The sequence below is a fragment of the Nesoenas mayeri genome (assembly GCF_963082525.1).
Source record: "Nesoenas mayeri genome assembly, chromosome: 1".
Lineage (NCBI taxonomy): Eukaryota > Metazoa > Chordata > Aves > Columbiformes > Columbidae > Nesoenas > Nesoenas mayeri.
The window spans coordinates 94,450,158-94,470,235 of NC_137541.1; the positions used below are offsets into that span (position 1 = coordinate 94,450,158).

The window sequence follows — 20,078 nt, forward strand, 5'->3', positions numbered from 1 at the left end:
CATTTCAAACACAGAAAGCAATCTTAGATGAGAAATTAAAATAAGCAGTCCTGGAAGCATACCTAACCCATAGCCTCAGTCTCATTCTCACAGACCACCAAAATCCAGTTGTTTCCTGGGAGACAAAAAAATTGCACATAATCCCCATGTCCTAATAAAGGCAGCTTCTTTCTGCCATTGAGACTGAACAATTAAAACAAGATGCTATCCCATTTAAACTATCTCTGTGAAGTCTGACTCTACCCAAGACATACATGCAATCTGACGGACATACTGCAGCACAGAGCTACAGCTGTTTAAATTGCTATCCACAGCTGTGTCCCCTACCATTTTGCAATCCCCAAGGGCTCGCAGAAGAATGCAACAAATACCCAGAGCACAACAGCTCCAATTCACAATCCAGGTACAAACCCATCTGGCAGGCTAAAATAAGTCACCGGACCATGAACTGCAGCAGCTGAGCCTCAGATACACAAACTTTCTCTGTCACAGGAGAGAGAATCTTTGGCAGGAAGGACAGGTAAACAACAACTGGGGTACCAGCATCTTAAACCACTCATGTTGTTTGGGAGTTATGAATGACCAGATGTCCAGTTGATTTAATATTACAAACCATGACATGAAAGAACACAATGATCACTTAGCGTACACTGCTTGGCTTACAGAAATGGAAGGTTTGGAAGTTAACATTAGTTACACTGCTCTGTAACCTATTTGCTTTGATTGTGTTCTTCTGGAAGCATTAAGGATCATTATTTATCTTTCAACATAGGAGAGAAGTTCAATAATGAAATTTAAGAGATCCTTTTACTGCTGTGCAAAGTCTGCATCCACTACTGGGTAATGAGCACAGAGCTGCACACAAGTGGTTTAAGATAGCAAAATGGGGGAAACCCCAAGCAAACAATTGATTTAAAGTGCATTACTTTAATCTGATCTTGACCAAAATGCTACAATTTACATGATTACAGCAACCAGGAAAATCAAATTCAAGTAACTCTAAATGCATGGGAACTTCACATGTGGTAATTCATTCTCCTATCATGGTATCGTTACACACACAAAGGCGTATATACAGAATGTGTCAGCGGTTAACAGATAAATCAGTACTGAATACATCTTTGGACATGATTATTTATGAGAGCAGTTTAGTGAAATGCATATTGTGCTTCCTTAATCCCATGTTAACGAGCAAGTAGAAAATAAGTAGTTTAGTAAAAGCGCCAGGTAGAAAGTTTAATTAGAGGGACTTCATAGCAAGAAATAAATAGCAAAGTCCTGAAGGGCAAAAAGGAGCCTCCATTGCTGGGGAAGGGAAAAGACGACAGATTCAGGGAAGATACAGCAGCATTAAATTTCAAGCTTTATGTAGAACAACTAAGCAAATGAGAAGTGTGTATAATACAACTTTGTGTATTATGGTATGTGAATTTTTTCAAGTGTCTCAAGCTTCAGGTCAAAAGATGAAGTAACTGCCCTATTTAAATACACAATATTAACTCTTCTCTTCTACGTTATCACAATAAAGATAATGTGAATTTATGTTTTAATTTCACATAGAGTGAAAGACCTTCCATATGCTCCTAAGATTCTTCAGCACCTTCACGTTCACTCTTAGCCTGAAAACCTGAATTCCAAGTATAGTTAGAAACCTGCTACTAGGTAAGCCAAAGTCTACAGTATTTTCATACAATTCAGGAGAGTCACATTGCATGATTTAGATCTGTATCTAATCAGAAGGCAGCAAAGACTGGTGGCAAGTGACATAGATAGAATCAAGGCTTTTAAGTGTAAAACGAAAAATGCTGGGTTTTTTCCCAGAGATTTTTCAAAACTTGTTGCTCTTAAGTCCATGTTTAAGCAACCATATACATAGTAAAATAAGAACTTTTCATATACTCGAGATGAAAAAAGAAATAGTCCTTTTACTACATTTCCTGGGAAGGAAACAGAAACAACCTCCGAAAAAAACCCCAACAATCTAGCTGTATTTACTGAAAATAAGCTATGCCTCACACGACAGTTTGTTGAATGCTACTGTATAAGAAATAAGCTTCACTATTACTGTGCAATGTACTTGTTAAATACACAGGAGTATTTGAAGAGTCTCTAGAGAAAAATTAGGGACCAAGGAAAACAAGATGCCACTTCTTTTTCTTCTCAGATACCATATATGCAAAGTTCTCTGATAACAGATTATGTACTTGGGGACAGTGGGGGGAACAATATGGACCGGGAGTGGGAGGGGGGAAAGGCACTAAAGAATCTAAGGAAACTAACATCATGAAGTTTTTATTCAAAAGGACTGCAATAACTTTTGAAGCAGGTGAACCAACCCACTCCTTTCTCAATAAAAATTCAGTAAAATGATAAGAAAAAAAAAAAAAAATACAAGCAGTCTCTCAGTTTACCCCCTCTTTATTTACAGAGAATTACTCTGTGGTATACATCAAAGTGAATTGAACAATTCTTCCATATCTTATTCCATATATGAAGTTATTTAGCTGTTCAATACTAAAAACTGTTTTACATTTTAGTTTAAATTTCCTCTGTATGAGATAAATAATTGAAAAATTACATGACTTGTATTCAATATTGTTTACACGAAAATGTTATGAGGAATATCACAAATCTCACAACAGGATGGCTATATTAAACTTTTAGAAAATCATGCTTACCTTTTCTGTTGATATGAACTGAGGCCTATAGTTGTCTCAGTCTGTAATAGAAAAGAAAGAGTTTTGAATTTAAGATGCTGCCGACATTATACTTCCTGTGGGGAAAATATACCAGCAACTGTAACAGGTTAGTAGATCAGATCTTGAAAGACAAAAGAAGTTCTGACCTAGAGCAGAAAACAAAATGCAATTGGCTTTTTCCAATTTATTACTTAAAGAAATCAAGCCTCTACTGAAAGACTGGCCCTGAACAAGAACTGCAGTCAGTTCCAGTGGAAGGAACTCCTACAAACTGTAAGAAAAGCAGCAACTTAACAACTTAGAAACTGGGAGGAAGAAAAAAGTCCAGGAAATTACATTGTAGGGAGTAAAAGAAAAGCCTAGCATAGATGTCAGAAACAAATTGCTAAGAAAAGCATATTAAAAAAATAATCGTAAAGCAATTATCTCACTGGTGTAATTTAACAAACTAGAAAACAAACAACTCTATAATCTCCATTTGATTAGGAAACTTCATCTCCTTGCCTCCTAATGATCTTCTAGCCTCTATTATTCATACCTTTATACTACTACTCTGCTGGACACTACAGTTAATTACCTGAAAACAAGAGGGGTTAAATTGTCTAATTCCAAGTAGTTTACCCTTGCCTAAAAGAGCCCAACTAGTTTAGAGGGCTGTGTTTGGAATGTCCTCCTGATACAGCAAAAGTTAAAACATACCTGACTTTGAAAACTTCTGTCTTCCCATAGTATTTGGAGACCAAACCAAGGATTTCGGTCGTCCCCTTAAAGGAATTTCATGACCAAGATGAATATTTGCCTTCCGGGAATGGGAAGAAAGCTTACAGGCCTGTTAAGTCTATGGTGCACCTTGGCTCACCTGACACAGTTCACCTCTAGTATAAAGATGTCATTTGTTTGCAAAGGGAATACAAATTTCTCATAACTCATTTCAGAACTAAAATCAAGTCCCTTAGCTGGGCATTTGTTAATTTATATTTCAACTATAAACTACACTTTTTTCTTCCCTGTTTTTCCTAAGATAAAACTACTTTTTCTTAAAATATCTTTTAAAGATATCATTACTTTAAAATGTCTCTAATGAAAGAAGATATAACTTTATTTTGCATTTATGGAGACATTTCTTTGAAATTTTATAATTACTACTATTAAATCACTTAGTCTACAAACATTAATGTTTGATTCATGTCAAGGATCAATTCCGGATTGCAAATCTAAGTAGTGTTTCAGATTTAGAAGTGAAATTATTTGGTTTATTGACCCTGCAGTTATACCAGACTGAAGAAAGCTGGAATTGTACTATTTATCATTGTAAAACAAAGCTAATCTATTTGTAACTTGAGGATTTACTTGCAGTTTTAAATGTTTACGCAAAACATCAATTAGCTTTTTTTGTTTTAAAATCTCTGAAATACAAGGGCAGATTGCCTTGCTACAGGGATGTTGCAGGAGGAAGAGGCTCATATGAAATTGTGTTTTGCAATAAAGCAGGATCACTGCAGTTCTTCCTCACTGAACACAATTCTAAGATACAAGGTAAGTTGTTTGATATTGCCAATTTTATTACAATTTAAAATCAGCAAGTTTTCATTTAAACTTATGTATTACATTTGTACCATAGTTAGGAAAATGGGGTATTTCTTATTCTTCATTAAAACATATGGGCTTGTAAATCTTTCCATTAAGTTTTCCTAGCTAAGGTATATTGCTTACATACTGATAAGCTTTTAGGTCAGCTTCTTAATTTCACCCTCAATTTTCTGTTACCAATAAGACAGAAGTAAATAATGACAACTGCAGTGAATTGTTTCAGAATATTAATAGAAAATCAATTAAAAAGAAAGCAGAAATTTAAAATCAGCTTTAGTCAATTGACAAATGCTTAAGATACAAAATGTTTTGTATCTAAAACTTCCCAGGAAGTACAGCCTAACAAGTTAATTGATCAGCTCTGAAATCTAAATCATTTCATTAGAAAAAGCAGATTTCTGCCTCTCGTACCTTATTTTGAATGCAGACTGGAAAAGTGAGTGCAAACCTTCCAGTTTTAAATAGCCACCCATTAATTTCTCAACTTGAAAAATAGATAGGAAACTGAATCAAAATGAATTGCCTGAAAACATTTTTTCTCCATCCAAAAAATGACTTGTGCTGTCAAAAGCTGGTTTAACACTTCATATAAGCACTTGTTCAAAACATTAAGCCACTGACTTCCTCTGGTTCACAAGAGCTTGATTTTATAAGCTCTGCAGAAAATACACATTGCTTGAGTATTTTAAAAAGGGTTTTAATAAGCTTCAGACAGCTACTTATAATTACATATCCTTATTATCTACTTTTCTACCATAATTTTGACAACCATGAATCACTGTCTGCCTTTCCAATTTAATTTTTTCTTTTTTTTTTCTTTTTTTTATTTTTTTAATTTTAAACTATGTAACTATCGCCTACAGCTTCCAGATGTACCCATTCAATCTTAAAGCATATCAGACTACATCTAGCACTGAGGGCTCCGCAAGAGATGCTGCACAGTCTAATCAGTAGGAACACAGTAGTGCTGGCTTGTAAAGGCTAAAGAGCTCGAGTTATTTGACTGCAGCAAAGGGGGAAGTTGATCTTAACCACAGCCAGCTACTATCGATCTAGGCTAATTGACAATTTGCTCAATAAGTCTCAGCATCTATGAGCTTTCTGCACATCTCTGATGAATGTACCAAATAGGTAAACTTCCGGTGTTGATAATGAGGAACTTTGGATCTGAAGATCATGCAATACAATCAGTAATCAAGATATAACAAAAAATTACTCAAATCCAGTTTAAGTGTTTTCACTAGTATAATAACTGAAATAATCTGCTATTCCTCTCTATGAAACAACTGCACATATCCCTCTTTTTTACTACAGCACAGCCATTTAAAGCCATTTTTCTCCTTATTTCACCAGTTTGATTCTTCCATGTTATGCATTCACACCACCGAGTTTCCTGCCTACTGGAGGGAGACAACCAAAAATTGCTGAGACAGTGTTCCCATGAAATATCATTACACAACTGTATTGGTTTTGGCTGGCATAATTTTCTTCATAGTAGCATGGTGCTGTGTTTTGGACTTGTGACAAAACCAGTGTTGATAATACAGGGATGTTTTAGCTGTTGCTGAGCAGGGCTTGCACAGCACCAAGACCTTTTCTGCCCCTCACACCACCGGACCAGCGAGGAGATCGGGGATGCACGAAGATTTGGGAGGGGACACAGCTGGGATAGCTGGCCCCAACTGACCAAAGGGATATTCCGCACCATAAGGTGCCATGTTCAGTATATAAAGCTGGGGGAAGAAGAAGAAGGAATACGGGGAATGTTTGGAGTGATGGCATTTGTCTTCCCAAGTAACTGTTATGTATGATGGAGCCCGACTTTCCTGGAGATGGCTGAACACCCGCCTGCCCACGGGAAGTGGTGAAAAAATTCCTTGTTTTGCTTTGCTTGCACACACAGCTTTTGCTTTATTCATTAAACTGCTTTTATCTTAACCCACTAGTTTTCTCACTTCCAGTCTTCTGATTCTCTCCCCATCTCATCAGGAGGCAGTACGTAAGTGGCTGAATGGGCTGAGCTGCAGGCTGGGGTTAAGCCACAAGAACAACTTAACTTGAGACTCCATGAAGTTAAGAGATGTATTAACACCCTGCATTCCTTACCAATGTCCTGGAAAGCATACTATTTGCTACAACTATATACAACTTTCCTTTCAGTAACTGATTTTTCTTTAGAAACATAAGCTAAAGCACTTATTTAAATTACCAGAAGTTACCTGACAGATGAGGGAGTTAGAAGACTCAGATCCTATGACATAGCAACCAAAATAGTCATGACCAACACTGCCCCATCCTTGACAACTGGCTTTGGCACAAACAAAAGACCATGCTCTATTAGGTTTTAAATTATTCAATAGGGAAAGTTGTTTTTTATCTGTGCTCTTCAGCATCATAACTGGCACTCAATACCTTTAGTATTAGTCTTAGTCTAAGATTCCACTCAGGCCACCTTTTAGACAGAGATCAAATTTAACTCCAGAAAAATACATAAATAAATGGAAATACACATCACTGACAATAGCTGACCTACTACATAGCCATGGCTGTAGTTAATTGATAGGAGTTAAATTCTCTGGCTGACCATACACTCCAGTTTTCCCATATTCTGAAATTAGAGATTCACTATTAAAATATTAGTCTCCTATCTGCACATAAAGTTTAAAATCACAAATTACTTTGGTAGGACATCATATGTCTGAAATATACTTAAAATCCATCAAAGATTCACACTTACAGGGAAAAGCCTTGTTTTCACTTTCAGATGCCTGTTAAACACAGGCAAAATGATAAATTAATTGCATTGACACTTTTCATGTTTTCAGCAGGGGGTGGTTTGCTTTTTGGTTTGTTTGGGGTTTTTGTGTGTATTTTGTTGTGTGGGTTTTCTTTTGGGTTTTACTTGGTGTGGAGCTGCTTTTTTTTTTAATATCAGGGTCAATCAAGAGCAAAGAAACAGCATACCAACTTCAGCAGCTCATCAACCATAGCATCATGGAACTAAACCAAAAATAAATCTCATGTGGCAGTTTCTAGAATTACCGCTCATTTTTATTACATGTCAATCGTTAGAGTCATGTAGTAAACAAAAACATAGAAATGTGTTCAGTTACATGTTCAAAATACTATTTTTTTAATTTGATCTTCAAGTAAAATTGTGGACCTACCGTGCTGCAGTCTGGCATGCTATTTTTCCTATGTGACTGTACAAAACTGTCAAACAAATGTCAAGAACGAAAACCATATACCACATCAATACACTATTTAAAGTGTAGCTTTTGTGGAATATTGTTGGTTTATCAGGTAAAGAGAAATAAAATAATGCTCTTTAATAAATATAGTCTTTATTTTCCTCCTGTAAAGGATGTATCTGTAATAGAGCAGCATTAACAGAACATGATTTCTAGGAAAATTTTATTAAATCTTATCTGTACAGGAAAAGCATTACAAATAACAAAATACTACCTTGCAATATACAGATCAGAAAGAAGTCTGCATGTGCACACTATTAATATTTCACAAGATATAAAAAGTTAAGTTACAGGGGAAAAAATTCAATTGGAATAATTTCTTGATCCAACTGACTGCCTAACAACAAATCAGCACAAAATCAGTAGAAATATACAATTGAGTGGGAAAAAGAAGTGGGAGACAGAAAAATCACCCCTTTTACCAGTACTGGGGGTCTATAATCCTTCCAACCAAAAAGCCGTTTTCAAGTTTTGGAGACAGATAATTATTTTTTTTTTAACTTTAAAGACAGCATATGCATTTATGCTGTTGCTACTAACAGCTGCATGCCTTCATTTATCTCTTATACAACCCTAGAAGGGTTAAACTATAGGGATTTCAGAATAAAGATCTTGAGACAACTTGCATACTGTTAGAAAATGTGAAGGCAGTCAGCCAGCACCAGTTTCAAGACTTAAAACAACTTCTCTCCAGAGTCTCATATCCTCAAGAAAGACTTCACAGAGAACCTGGACCTGAAAGCACAGCTTACAGACTCAGTACAGTTATGGAATGATACCAGGCAACAATCTTGCTGACATGTCTTTAAAGACATACCCATGGTCGTTAACTTTAGCTAGAAAACACAAAACTTCACCAAAAGAAAAAAAAAAGTGGTTAATTTTCATGTCTCACCAGCTTGTTTTAATAGCTATTCTTCACTTTGTGGTAAGAGGTCATATTACCTCGCACTACGTTCAGTCATCTAAACATAGGCATCTGCTGTCACCAGAGATTAATATCCTGGGGCAACCTGCCTAGTCTCAGACTGACATCCAGAAGGGCAGAGAGTTTCTCCTGTGTTCTCTGCCATATCTGCCAGGTCCATGTAGATGTCTGGGACAGCCCAGGGCATCTCAAATAGCACTGGTTACCTGTGTTTAAGCAACTGAATTAAAGCCCTGAAGTCTTAAACAAGGATGGGGCAGGGAGGTGAAGCAAGGAGGTCCTCTTAATCAAGACCTGAGATTTCTGGACACCAAATACATTTCTTCCACATTTACCAAAATTCTCAACAACCAAAGCTTTCTGGTTTCCCTCATAAGAGTATCCACACTAATTTAAAAGACTCAGTAGGAAATAATTTGTAAAATGTTTTGAAATGGTATTTTATAGTAAGGCTGGTTCCTTCATGTAGAAAAGCTTTCTGCCTCTTGCAACTAAATGTGGAGACAGCTACAAAACTGATATGTAGATGGCAGCTTAAAACTTCATTGCTGCATTCATGAGCTCTATGCTAATAAGTAGGATACATAATTAATGTAAGAAACATAATTAATGACGAATATCTTCCTTAAGGTAATGAAAAAATTGAATGCTGTAATCTGAAAGGTAGCTGAAAGTGGACTGAACTGAGTCATTCTTGCCATGCTCTTTCATGACCCAAACTCACATGAGGAAACAAAACATCAATTGACTCTAGCTGATGCAACACATGCTATTGACTTTGGCTTTGCAAGAGTCACTCCTGGGCATCAATTAATTCTGTTTAAACTAAAGCCTGGGGATGGCAATTCTTCCCGTATGAGATGAAGAACCTGCAATTTTTTTCTAAGCGGCATGACTTTAGCTGCTCACAAGCAATGGCAATGAACTGAAATGGCTTTTCTGCTTTCATAAAATCACACATATTGGAAGAAAGCTCTGGCAGTCATCCAGTCAACCCTTGCTCAGGGGAAGTCTAGTTAGTACAGGTCACTCACAGCTTTGGGCCATTGAGTTCCAGATACCTCCAAATTCTACAGCTTCTTTGAGTAACCTGGTCCGATGTTTGGTCACCCTCAAGTTTAAAAGCTTTTCTTCCTTACAAGAGTTTGGAATGTCACATGCTGAAAATTGTGTCCAAAATCTCTCATCCTTTCACTGTGCACAATGGAAAATCTGGGTCTTGTCAACTCTGTACTGCCCACAGTAATTAGTTTTCTCCTTGGTCTTCTAATGGCTGAAGAAACACACTCTAACATGAGAAGCGTTCCAGACCCGATCATCTTTGTGTCCCTCTGCTGTACTTGCTCCAGTATTTCAGTGCCCTCCTTGTACCTGGGTAGCCCAGACTGGACACAGTACTCCAGCTGCAGCCCCACAAGTGCGTAAGGAGAGGGGAAATCACACCCCTTGTCTTCTGGCTCTACATTTGTTCATACAGTTCAGTAGGCTGGCAGCCTTCTTTGCTACAAGGGCACACAGCTAACTTATGTTCAACTTACTGTCTACCAGGACCACCCAGGTCATTTCTGCATTGCTACTGCCTACCCAGTCACACAGGGTTATTCCCTCACAGGTGCAGGACTTGCATTTGCCTTATGGCTGAATGTCATAAGGCTCCACTTCGCCTACCAAAGTCCCTCTGAATACCAGCCCTGCCTTCCAGTATACCAATTGTTTTGCTCAATTTGGTAGCATCCACAAACTCACTAAGAGTAATCTCCGTAACACCAGCCAGGCTGCTAATCATAGAATCATTTGGGTTGAAAAAGACATTTAAGATCATTGGGTCCAACTGTTTAACTAGCACTGTCAAGTCTACCTCTAAACAATGTCCTTAAGAACATAATCTATATACAGAACTTTTAAACCCCTCCAAGGATGGTGACTCCACCACCCCCCTGGGCAGCCTGTTCCAGTGTCTGACAACCCCTTCCGGGAAGAAACTGTCCCTCATATCCAATCTAAACCTCCCCTAGTGCAACTTGAGGCCATTTCCTCTTGTCCTATCACTTGCTACTCAGGAGAAGAGACCAACACCCTCCATGCTACAACCTCCTTTCAGGTAGTTGTAGACAGCAATACGATCTCCCCTCAGCCTCCTTTTCTCCAGGCTGAACAGCCCCAGTTCCTCAGCCGCTCCCCACCAGAATTGTGCTCCAGACCCCTCACCAGCTTCATTGCCTTCTCTGAACTTGCTCCAGCACCTCAATGTCTTTCTTGTTGTGAGGGGCCCAAAACTGAACACAGGATTTGAGGTGGGGCCTCAACAGCACCAAGTACAGAGGGACTGATCACTTCTCTAGTCCTGCTGACCACACAGTTTCTGATACGAGCCAGGATGCTGTTGGCCTTCTTGGCCACCTGGGCACACTGCTGGCTCATGTTCAGCCAGCTGTCAATCAACACCCCGAGGTCCCTTTCCAACACTCCCAGGTTCTTCTCTGCTGGGCAGCTTTCCAGTTACTAATGAAGACATCAAGCAGTATTGTCCTCGGTATCAAGCTCCAGCACAGGTAACTGCCAGCTAAGCTATGTACTACAGAATACACCCATCAAGGTCAATGACCCACTTATGTGGTCTGCATCTTAGCAGTTTGGCTATATGGGTATCAACGGAGGTCACATCAAAACCTTTTTAAAAATCAACATACAATATGAAAATTTGAGGTAATAAAAAAATTCATTTAAACTTTCCACCCCCAAAACTCTGTTGCTGATAAACCAGAATTGAATGGTTGCCACTTCTGCTTAGATACTTCTCTACCATGCCGTTTGGAATGAAGTACAGATTATGCAGAAAATATTAAAATCTCTCCAGCAGGAGATGAGCATTGTTTATCCCATGCATGTAACTGAGTTCTGTAGCATCCTCACAACAAAGTCACCGCAAGTCATGTTAAGGTTCTGTCTATTCGACATTTAGGACCATTGTGATTCTCATTACCAGCTTTTGTGACTAGCAGTTTACAGCAGTTTGTGAACAAAGACAGAAAATATGTATTAAGTAAATATAACAACACAGGTCCTCTTTTTCCCTGATTTTAGCTATTCTGCAAACCAGTAAATATGAGTAAAACAATTCTTAGGACTTCACCTCTAGAAAAGGTGAGAGAATCTGACTGAAGAGCCTTACCATTTTCCTTTTTCACTGTAGGAATATGCTACTTCAAAAATACTACTATGTCAATAGAAGTACCTTCCAAACACTTAGTCTGAATAGATCACTCTGGAATATAGTGGGCCCAACTACGCTGTGCAGGAAAAAAATCAGATACACAAGGCAAAAGCTCTCAAAATAAATAAGATTATGTGGGAAACAGTCTTTTATGAACTAAAAGCAAACGTAAACATTGCTCTGAAAAATAAATTTTAGTTTACTATTCTCTTTTTAAATGAAGTCCTCCAAAAGTGAGACAGTATGTTGGCTTAACATGAAAGGATAATTTATTAAAAGCAACAGTTGTAGTTTATTTCAGGACGCCTAATATTTGCAGATGACATCATTGTCAGGGGCTTGAAGCATGTGTCAGGTCTGGACAAGGGTTCAGATAATCAGGACACACGGAGGAGGGGAAGTTCAGCTGAAGGAGAGCGCAAATCTGAAACTGGGAATAACTGATTAGGCTGCAGCACACTAAAGAACAGAATGTGTCCAGAGAGCATAGTGAAACACAAACTACCTGACCAAACAAAATGCTGTCAAAAATCTGCAACTCATTTCAGAATTACTGGAACAAGTGTTATTACACAGGGAAGCAAGTAGCAACTACTCAGTCCTTCCCCAAAGCCCCAGCGTACTAATGTTCCAATTAAATGCTACGCTTCAAGTAGTTTGTAGACAAAAAAAATCCAGTAAAGAAAGTTACACGGTGTTTTCAAAAATTTGCATGGAGAAGCTATAGGTGTCATTTAGTACAAAATTATCATAATAAAGACAGGAAAAAAACCCCAATAAACTAACAAGAAACCAACTGACTGTTTATTGGAGAAAAAAGAAGCAGCAAAATCAGCTCAGGCATAAAACAAATAGGTACTCAAGGAAACTTGTAAAAGTTACTTCTTTAGAGGCTTTAAGAACAGGAGAGCCAAGCACCTGCCAACGTTAGTCTATCTACACACAACACTACCTGAAGAAAGCACTAGGTAATCTCCTGAGGACCATTCCAACCAAACAAATCTATGACTCTCTGAAGTGCCGACCATTTATATAGACATCTGCAAATGCCTGCTAATGAAGAAAAAAAAAACCAAAAAAACTCTATATCGCATTGAGCAATGGACAATTTATATCAGTACAATTTGTGCTCTATGTTCAGGATGTAAATAAATTATTTGAAGAGTTCAAAAAGTTGCTGACTCCTTAAGGGGACTGATTCATGTGAACAATAGACAGAATTAGGAAATTCTCTCATTATTGTAATCTAATCCACGGTCAGAAGTAACATAAATTTACTCAGATATAAACCTTTCAACTAAACATGTATACCAAACGATAAAATACTCACTTCTGTTAAGACAAAGGGCAAAGCTTTTAGCACTTTCTAATCCACATACTGTAAGTTCACCCAAAAAATACAGTCTCTACTTTGCTACTGTTACCCACTAGCATAAAATAATGAAATTTCCATTGCCAGTTTATTTTTACTAGATGTAAGGATTTTTTACTTAAATATTAAGACTTAATGCTCTTTCAATAAATATCTTCAGTCAGTCTGGTCAAAACAATTTTTTCCAATATTTTTTCTTTTTTACAATGAAAGTCCTAAAATGTGATTGTGTGCAGGGGTTTCATAATGTATTAGGAGTGTTCTACCGATAGTATGTGGTTCAAATAAGTGCAAAAAACTGTATAAAAACCAGAGGATATACTGTTATCTGGAGGGAGGTGGCAGGAATCCCTAATGATTAAATTATGTAAGAATCAGCATTTGATTTGCCTTACTTGGAAAGCAACTCCTTCCAACAAGAAAAAAGCTTGCTTCCATTGTAAAGACACGAAATTCTTTGAGGGGGAGGGAGGAAAATAAACCAAGAATGGAGATGGCTTAGCCACTTCAATTATTATTAATCACTTTATGCACTCAATTGGTTATCTTTTGTATTAAAAAAAAAAATACCTGAAGGTGATGTATCATTAGACAATACTGAATTACTACTACATCGTATTTGTTTTGTAATGATAGATGACCTACAATCAACAAACATTTGTGAAAACTCTCAGAAAGACTGAAACAGAAACATTCAGTGACTTTACAGTAGGTTTAAAACTTTAGTAACAGCTGTTCACAAGATGTAAATCTGTTTTTTACAACATGTATTTGCTTTAATTTTTAGTTGCAGTAAACAGTCACAAGAGGTCACCACATTAAAATCTACAGGGGAAAAAAACCTGTAAGCTAGAGAAAACATGCTGTATCATTCTGATTAAATGCAACTGTTTTCACTTATGTAGGTATTTCTGGCTTAAGAGCCACAACTATAATATAAAACATATATATGACTTACTAAAAATTTTGACTCTCACCAGTGTAGCAGCAGCCAAATGAAATCCAAAGCACTATGAAGTTTACAGTGCAACATCCAGAATTACTTAAATTTGTCCCACCATAACATTTAAACTTATTTTCCTGTCTGTTACATCTTGCAAGAAAGTTGGAAAGATTATCAACCAATTTTACTTATTCATCTTTATAAGAATTATTCAGGTGGTTCACAGCAGCATCATTACTATCTAGTCCTGAGAACTACAGTGATTAATAGAGTGCTTAAATAAGTAAATAATTCCAGAATTGTAAGATTATTTTAATCTGTTAAACAAAACAGTAACAAAAATATCCTGAGTGTAAACCCCCCTCCAACCAAATAAAACAAACAAAACTACCAACCAAAGAACACCTAAAATGTAGATAAGTGAATGTGACTACGCCATTTTTATCTTAAAAACTGGGCCAACACCTGTATGTCATTTTAATTAAACCACTCTTGTCAAACAAAACATATTCTAATAGAGTACGTAAAATAAAAGAAAGTAAGCCTAGTGATTTTTTTTCATTTATATTAATACTGATATCTGGTATCTCCATGCAAATTAAATAAATATTCTAAGGCAAAACCTGCAATAATTGAGACTGGAACCACTATATGGAAAACTTTCACCACATTACTCTGTATGTCCAAAAACAAGCCTATGTATATATTTAGCATGAGAATGTGATTAGTACATGACATCTAAAAAACTGTTTCATGAGGAACCTGGGGCTTTCTCGTTTGCTTCATTGATAGGTTGAGTTTTGGTTGGTTGGTTTTTTCCTGTGTTTGTTTTTAACTGCAAACTTCTCTGTCACCAGCTTAGAGATCATTTTGAAGGATCTTATATTTTATCATCATAAAATCTGTAATAAGTTAATCTTGACTTACATTAGGGACCAAGCAGTGGAAGAAGGAAAATGAACCCCAAACAATCAAACAAAAAACTCCAAATCACTTAGGCAGGTGAGGGAAAAATAAAATACACCTTCATAAATCTCAAATAATACTATCACAACCACACAACTTTCACATTATTGTCTTTTCTAGTCTAGATGGGAGTTGAGAATTGTAAATCAAGCACTGCACCAGTGCTTAACTTCATTAACTAATCAAGTTAAACATAGTCACATGCCATGAGTTCGTATAATTTAAACAATGAATTGCTTGCTTGCTTCTTCTCCCTCTCAACTGCAAGGACTTAGACCAAATAATTTTAACAAAATATATTATTAAAATACATTCCACAAAATGCACGTGTATGAAATTCTAGTCAATAGAACTCCAGAACTACACAGCTCTAAAGTGTCAAGCCAGGTTACTATGTCTTGCATTCCAACTACTACTACTATCTCCAAGTACCAGCACATATTCTTTAAACATTTTATCTGTTTTGACTTATGCCAAAAGAAAGCTGACAAGAATGGCAACGTTATACCTGAAAAATCCATATTTGCAACAGCAGTTACCTCACCGCAGTAATTTGAATTTTCTTTAAAACTAGTGGTGACTTGGTCCCAAAGGGCTGCTTTTACATTTGGGAATCTGGCAACACTTCCCAGTTCCTCTAGTTGTGCTACCCAGTTGCATCCCAACTTTACATGAAGACGAGTCTTAAACATAAAGCATCCCCTAGATGCAGAACAAAACAAAACCGGACAAACAGGCCAGACAGAACCTGTGGTAAACTCTACCAGTTGCCCAATGGAAAAGATCAGGGAATCAGAACCTCAGGACACACCAAAAACACACTGTTGAAAATAACTCTAGATGGTCCAAAAGTGTTTTGGACTTAAGTCTGATACTTGCTCATTTTCAAAATGAGTTTCAAAAAGCAGCTATCAAAAAGATGAAACATTGCTAGTTCATATGATTTACTCAAGAGACTACATACCTGCAATAGGTCTCCTTCATCAAAACGTAGCATTTCTATTATGCCATCTGACTTGATGAAAGCTGCAAGGAAAAACAAAAAATTAAATAACTTAATAGAAAAAAAATCGTTATTAAAAAGAGCAACTTAAATATCTAAAATCTGCTGTGCCTCATTTTGTAGATAGAGCTATGACAACCCAAAATAACAATGCAGAGTCTAACAAAACACTAATTTCCTCTGAAAGCTCCAATTCATAAGTAACACACTCTGCAAATCAGTCTTTTGTCATATAAATGTTTAACTCCAAAGTGAACAACTTCTTCTAGATTCCCTAGAAAGACAGGCTGTACCAAGCCAACTCAGTACTCCAACCAATATGACCGGGTACCTAAACAAATGAATTTAACACATCTAAGCCCAAAAATAATTCCAACACTTCCAAACAGAATTTCAGTTTCATTTTTACACTGAAAATATGAATTGTACATCTAGAAAGCCTTCTTCACACCGTTCCCTAACCCTCAGCGTGGCAACAACTCTTTCCATCTTGATGGTAACATAAAATTTGAAACAGTTTAGCAGTCTTTGCACCATGTGATTGTGTCAGAAACATGTAGGAACCTCAAATTAAGCATTCCTCCTCCACTCATTTCCTTTAAATGTTTGGTCAGGCCATTGTTGCAATTGTTCTTCAATTCCTCTCAAAATGTAGGGAATGCTACTTTCTTTTAAAGACAAAGAAATAAGGGCATTGCCCTTCCTGTAAAATGTAATAATCTGTACAAGAAAGAGATCTAAAAGTTCAAAGAGATCTAAATTTTACTCCCCAAAAGAGTATTCACACCCACAACAGCTGATCTTTAGGATAAAATACAGTTACAACCTCAAACCAGAAAATGTATATTAAAAAAAAAAATCCCTATAAATAACTCATCCCTTACTCTATCACCTTTTTCCATGACTGGCTTTACTATTCAGCTAGGTGAAGTTTAGAGAGTGAGAATACACCCCTCTTTCCGCAAAGAGGAACAACTTAAACAGAAAGAAGTTAAAGATTTCGCAGCAGACAGGAGAGATAGTTCATGCTACTGGAATATGGAATTTGCATCCCAGTCTGAAAAAGAAGATTTAAACCTTCACCTCCAACTTTGAAGGTCACTGTTCCAATAAGAACAATTATTAGAAGGTCACCAACATACTCATTTATCTCTAAGATGTTTTAAAAAGAAAAAGTGACATTACTTTCAGAAAGCAAAAACAAGGAAAAAGCACTCTTCGCAGACAGGATTAAAGGTATCTACCACACAGAGAAGCACTGTTTTTGACACATATTTGTCCCAAGCATTTCCTCACTGGTCACATCATTCAGCATCCAAAATTCAGTCTGCTACTTAACACATCATTGTTTGCACATCCCATTCTGCACCCCTGACTTCCCCCATATTTTGATACCTTCTCCTAAATGGCACAAACTCCACAACCTTGTTTTCATATGGCCAAAAGTAAAACTTAACATAAAACAAAGATTGCTCCTGTCATCTCCAAAACTCTCTTTTGGTATGCAGAAAAAAAAGCCCAACCAATCAAAAATCTCAAAGAACAAAATTTTATACAATTATTTTTCAAGCCGCCACGTCTCAGAATTCTAAGATTCAGCAACACAGGCTGAGAAAGCAGCCCAGCTCATGTGGAAGTGTGAAAATTACCACAGAGGGGAAGGAGGAGCTCAGATTATAAATAATATGCATGTCCTGCCATATTAACAGTAGCATGAGTGGCACTGGTCAGTCATGTCCACAATATCTTAGAAAAATGTTTGTGCATATTTATTGTTATTACCTTAGTGATTTTCCAAACAAACAAAAATTATTCTTAATCCAAGAACTGGCGGTTGGGTCATTTATATTGAAGGACTATACAGAACATAGGGCAAGACATTAAAAAAAATAAGTAAGCAAAAAAACAAACAACAACAAAACAGCATTTAAATGGCTGTTGCAAGATCAAGTCCTGCAGTTTATGAAGATCTGGGATTTTAAAATTTAAATTACTGGACTACATCTATCAGTTTAAAGTTTAATCCAGAAAGAAAGAACAAGTGGATTCTTGTCAACTGGCAATACATACGTAAGACATTCAAGTCACTGTTTAATTTTGTCTCTAAAACTATTCAAAAAATCTATACGTGAACTGCAGTGCAAGCCATAGGAAAATGAAGCTTTGACATGGTAGGTTAAAAAGCAAAGTGTGACAGTTAAACACACACAAAAAATAAATTTCAGATTATCTGATATGAGGGGAAAATTTCCATTCTTAACTTAGGGAGAAATCTAGAATTTCTCATGTATCAGATTTATTGTGGATTTAATAAACACAATTTAATATAAGAATTTACCAAAAAGAGCACACTTTCCTAATATTCAAAGGAATTGCACCTGTGAAGTTGGCCTTTCCAGTATTCTTTCATTTTCTAGCTTCCAGCTCTGGAAGCAAAGAATATACACAACTTGACTGTGACAAGAAGAACTAACAAACTACTCATTAGGAATACAAAAAACTGTTTTCTAGTCTATCATCAACCAGTAAAACACAAAATGTTTTTCTTCCTATGTATGATTTTACATAAAACTACAAATTCTTAATATTTTCCTCAGGCTTTTTTCCCCATTTGCAGGTACAATTCTTCCACAGGGATAATACACATGGCAGCTCACAGAGACCAGCCAAAGCCTCCTACCCAAGCAGCTTGAACACGGTCAGCCCTTCTGTAAACCCAAAGCACTTTCTCAGGCACTCTGCACTTATTTTGTCGTTGTTGCACCTTATGAACAAAGGAACAGATGTTACGGAACATTCTGAGTGGATGACACTGTTAAATAGAAGTGCCATTCATCATTATATCATTTAAGAAATGTTTTCAGAGAGTGGATGACAGTTAGTGCCAGGTGAAGTCAGATGCGCTGCAAAGCTTGGCTGCTGGCCATTTCTCAGTAGTGGCATCTCAGACTGTGATGAAGTTTCTGTGGTTATACCCCTTACCTTGTTTTAGACCGATTTTCAAGACTTTGTTTCTACTTTATCAGCTATTTCATCAAAGCAAGGAAATTACAAATAAATACGTATACCTTGGCAAGATGAAAGCTTCTTTTTGCAACTGACTTCTCAGACTCAATTCAGGATGAAGGAACGAGTCACCTCATTCAAATGAGGCAAAGCCAATTAAATTTTTAAAAAACTCCCCTGATGAGTCATAAATAATCACCCAAATCTCTGCAAAAGCAGCTCTCAAACTGTCCAATGTGGACCACAGAGAGGACAAGGTCTTCTTCAAAGTGAAATGTTGACAGTGCCCAAAGAGCAGAACGCTTCCTTCTGAATCCTTGCCCATTCCAGAATTAGATACAGTTGCTCACCATTTGTACTTGTCCTACCTGAGCCGAGCAAGTTCACAAACTTCTGCAGTGCAAGTCCAAAAAAAGTCTTTTCTGTCCTTTTACACAAAATACATATGTCACCAATAGAGAATAGGTTATTACCAATGCCAGAAGACTCTGCAAGCAATTAAGTATGAGATCACTTAGGCATGGTTTATTAGGTGAAACATTCCCCATGCTACAGAGGAAGGTGACTGTTTCTGCAAAGTCTCTTAACAATTGCTCCTGGAAAAACTACTTCCCAATGTCCAGACTGATACCATCATGTTCCATTATCAGTCTAATACTGTAGCCAATACCTTAATACTCTGGAATAGTAAACTGCAGCAAGTTACAAACTGCTGACTGTGCTATTTTGGTCACCCCTACCACATGACTGGCAACCACTACAAGAGGGGCACAACAGAACATTTGGGGTAGGAAGTATTTCAACTGTCACAGTGGGATCTGCTGCTGCACTAATCAGAAGCCATGAAGCCAAATTACACATTAGGAAAATAATTTCTTCCTGACCCTCCAGGCAATTGAAGCCCTGAAGGCTGATTAGTATTAGTTATTAGTCAAACTTTAAATGTCATTAGCAAGTTCACAGCCCAAAGAAGGAGAAGGATGAAGATTCGTTATCCACAGATTTCAAGTCCAGAAGAATCAGTCTGCTCTTCCTCCTCACCTTTGCTGAACAGAATGTTTTCTTCTAAGAGGTATACGCAGATCCCCCTCAGCAGAAAACTTTTA

General features: G+C 37.0%; 1 protein-coding gene across 3 annotated transcripts in view; it reads right to left on the minus strand.

Annotated features, from left to right (window-relative positions):
* The window catches only part of TMEM131 (transmembrane protein 131), a 103,522-nt gene that overhangs the window by 66,065 nt on the left and 17,379 nt on the right, over positions 1-20,078 (minus strand). For all 3 annotated transcript variants that reach the window (XM_080342585.1, XM_080342584.1, XM_080342587.1), the window contains exons 2-3: positions 15,928-15,989; positions 2,679-2,719 (exon numbers count right to left, since the gene is read on the minus strand). In XM_080342585.1, coding sequence (XP_080198711.1) covers positions 2,679-2,719; positions 15,928-15,989 — 103 coding nt within the window. The remainder of the gene's footprint in view (positions 1-2,678; positions 2,720-15,927; positions 15,990-20,078) is intronic.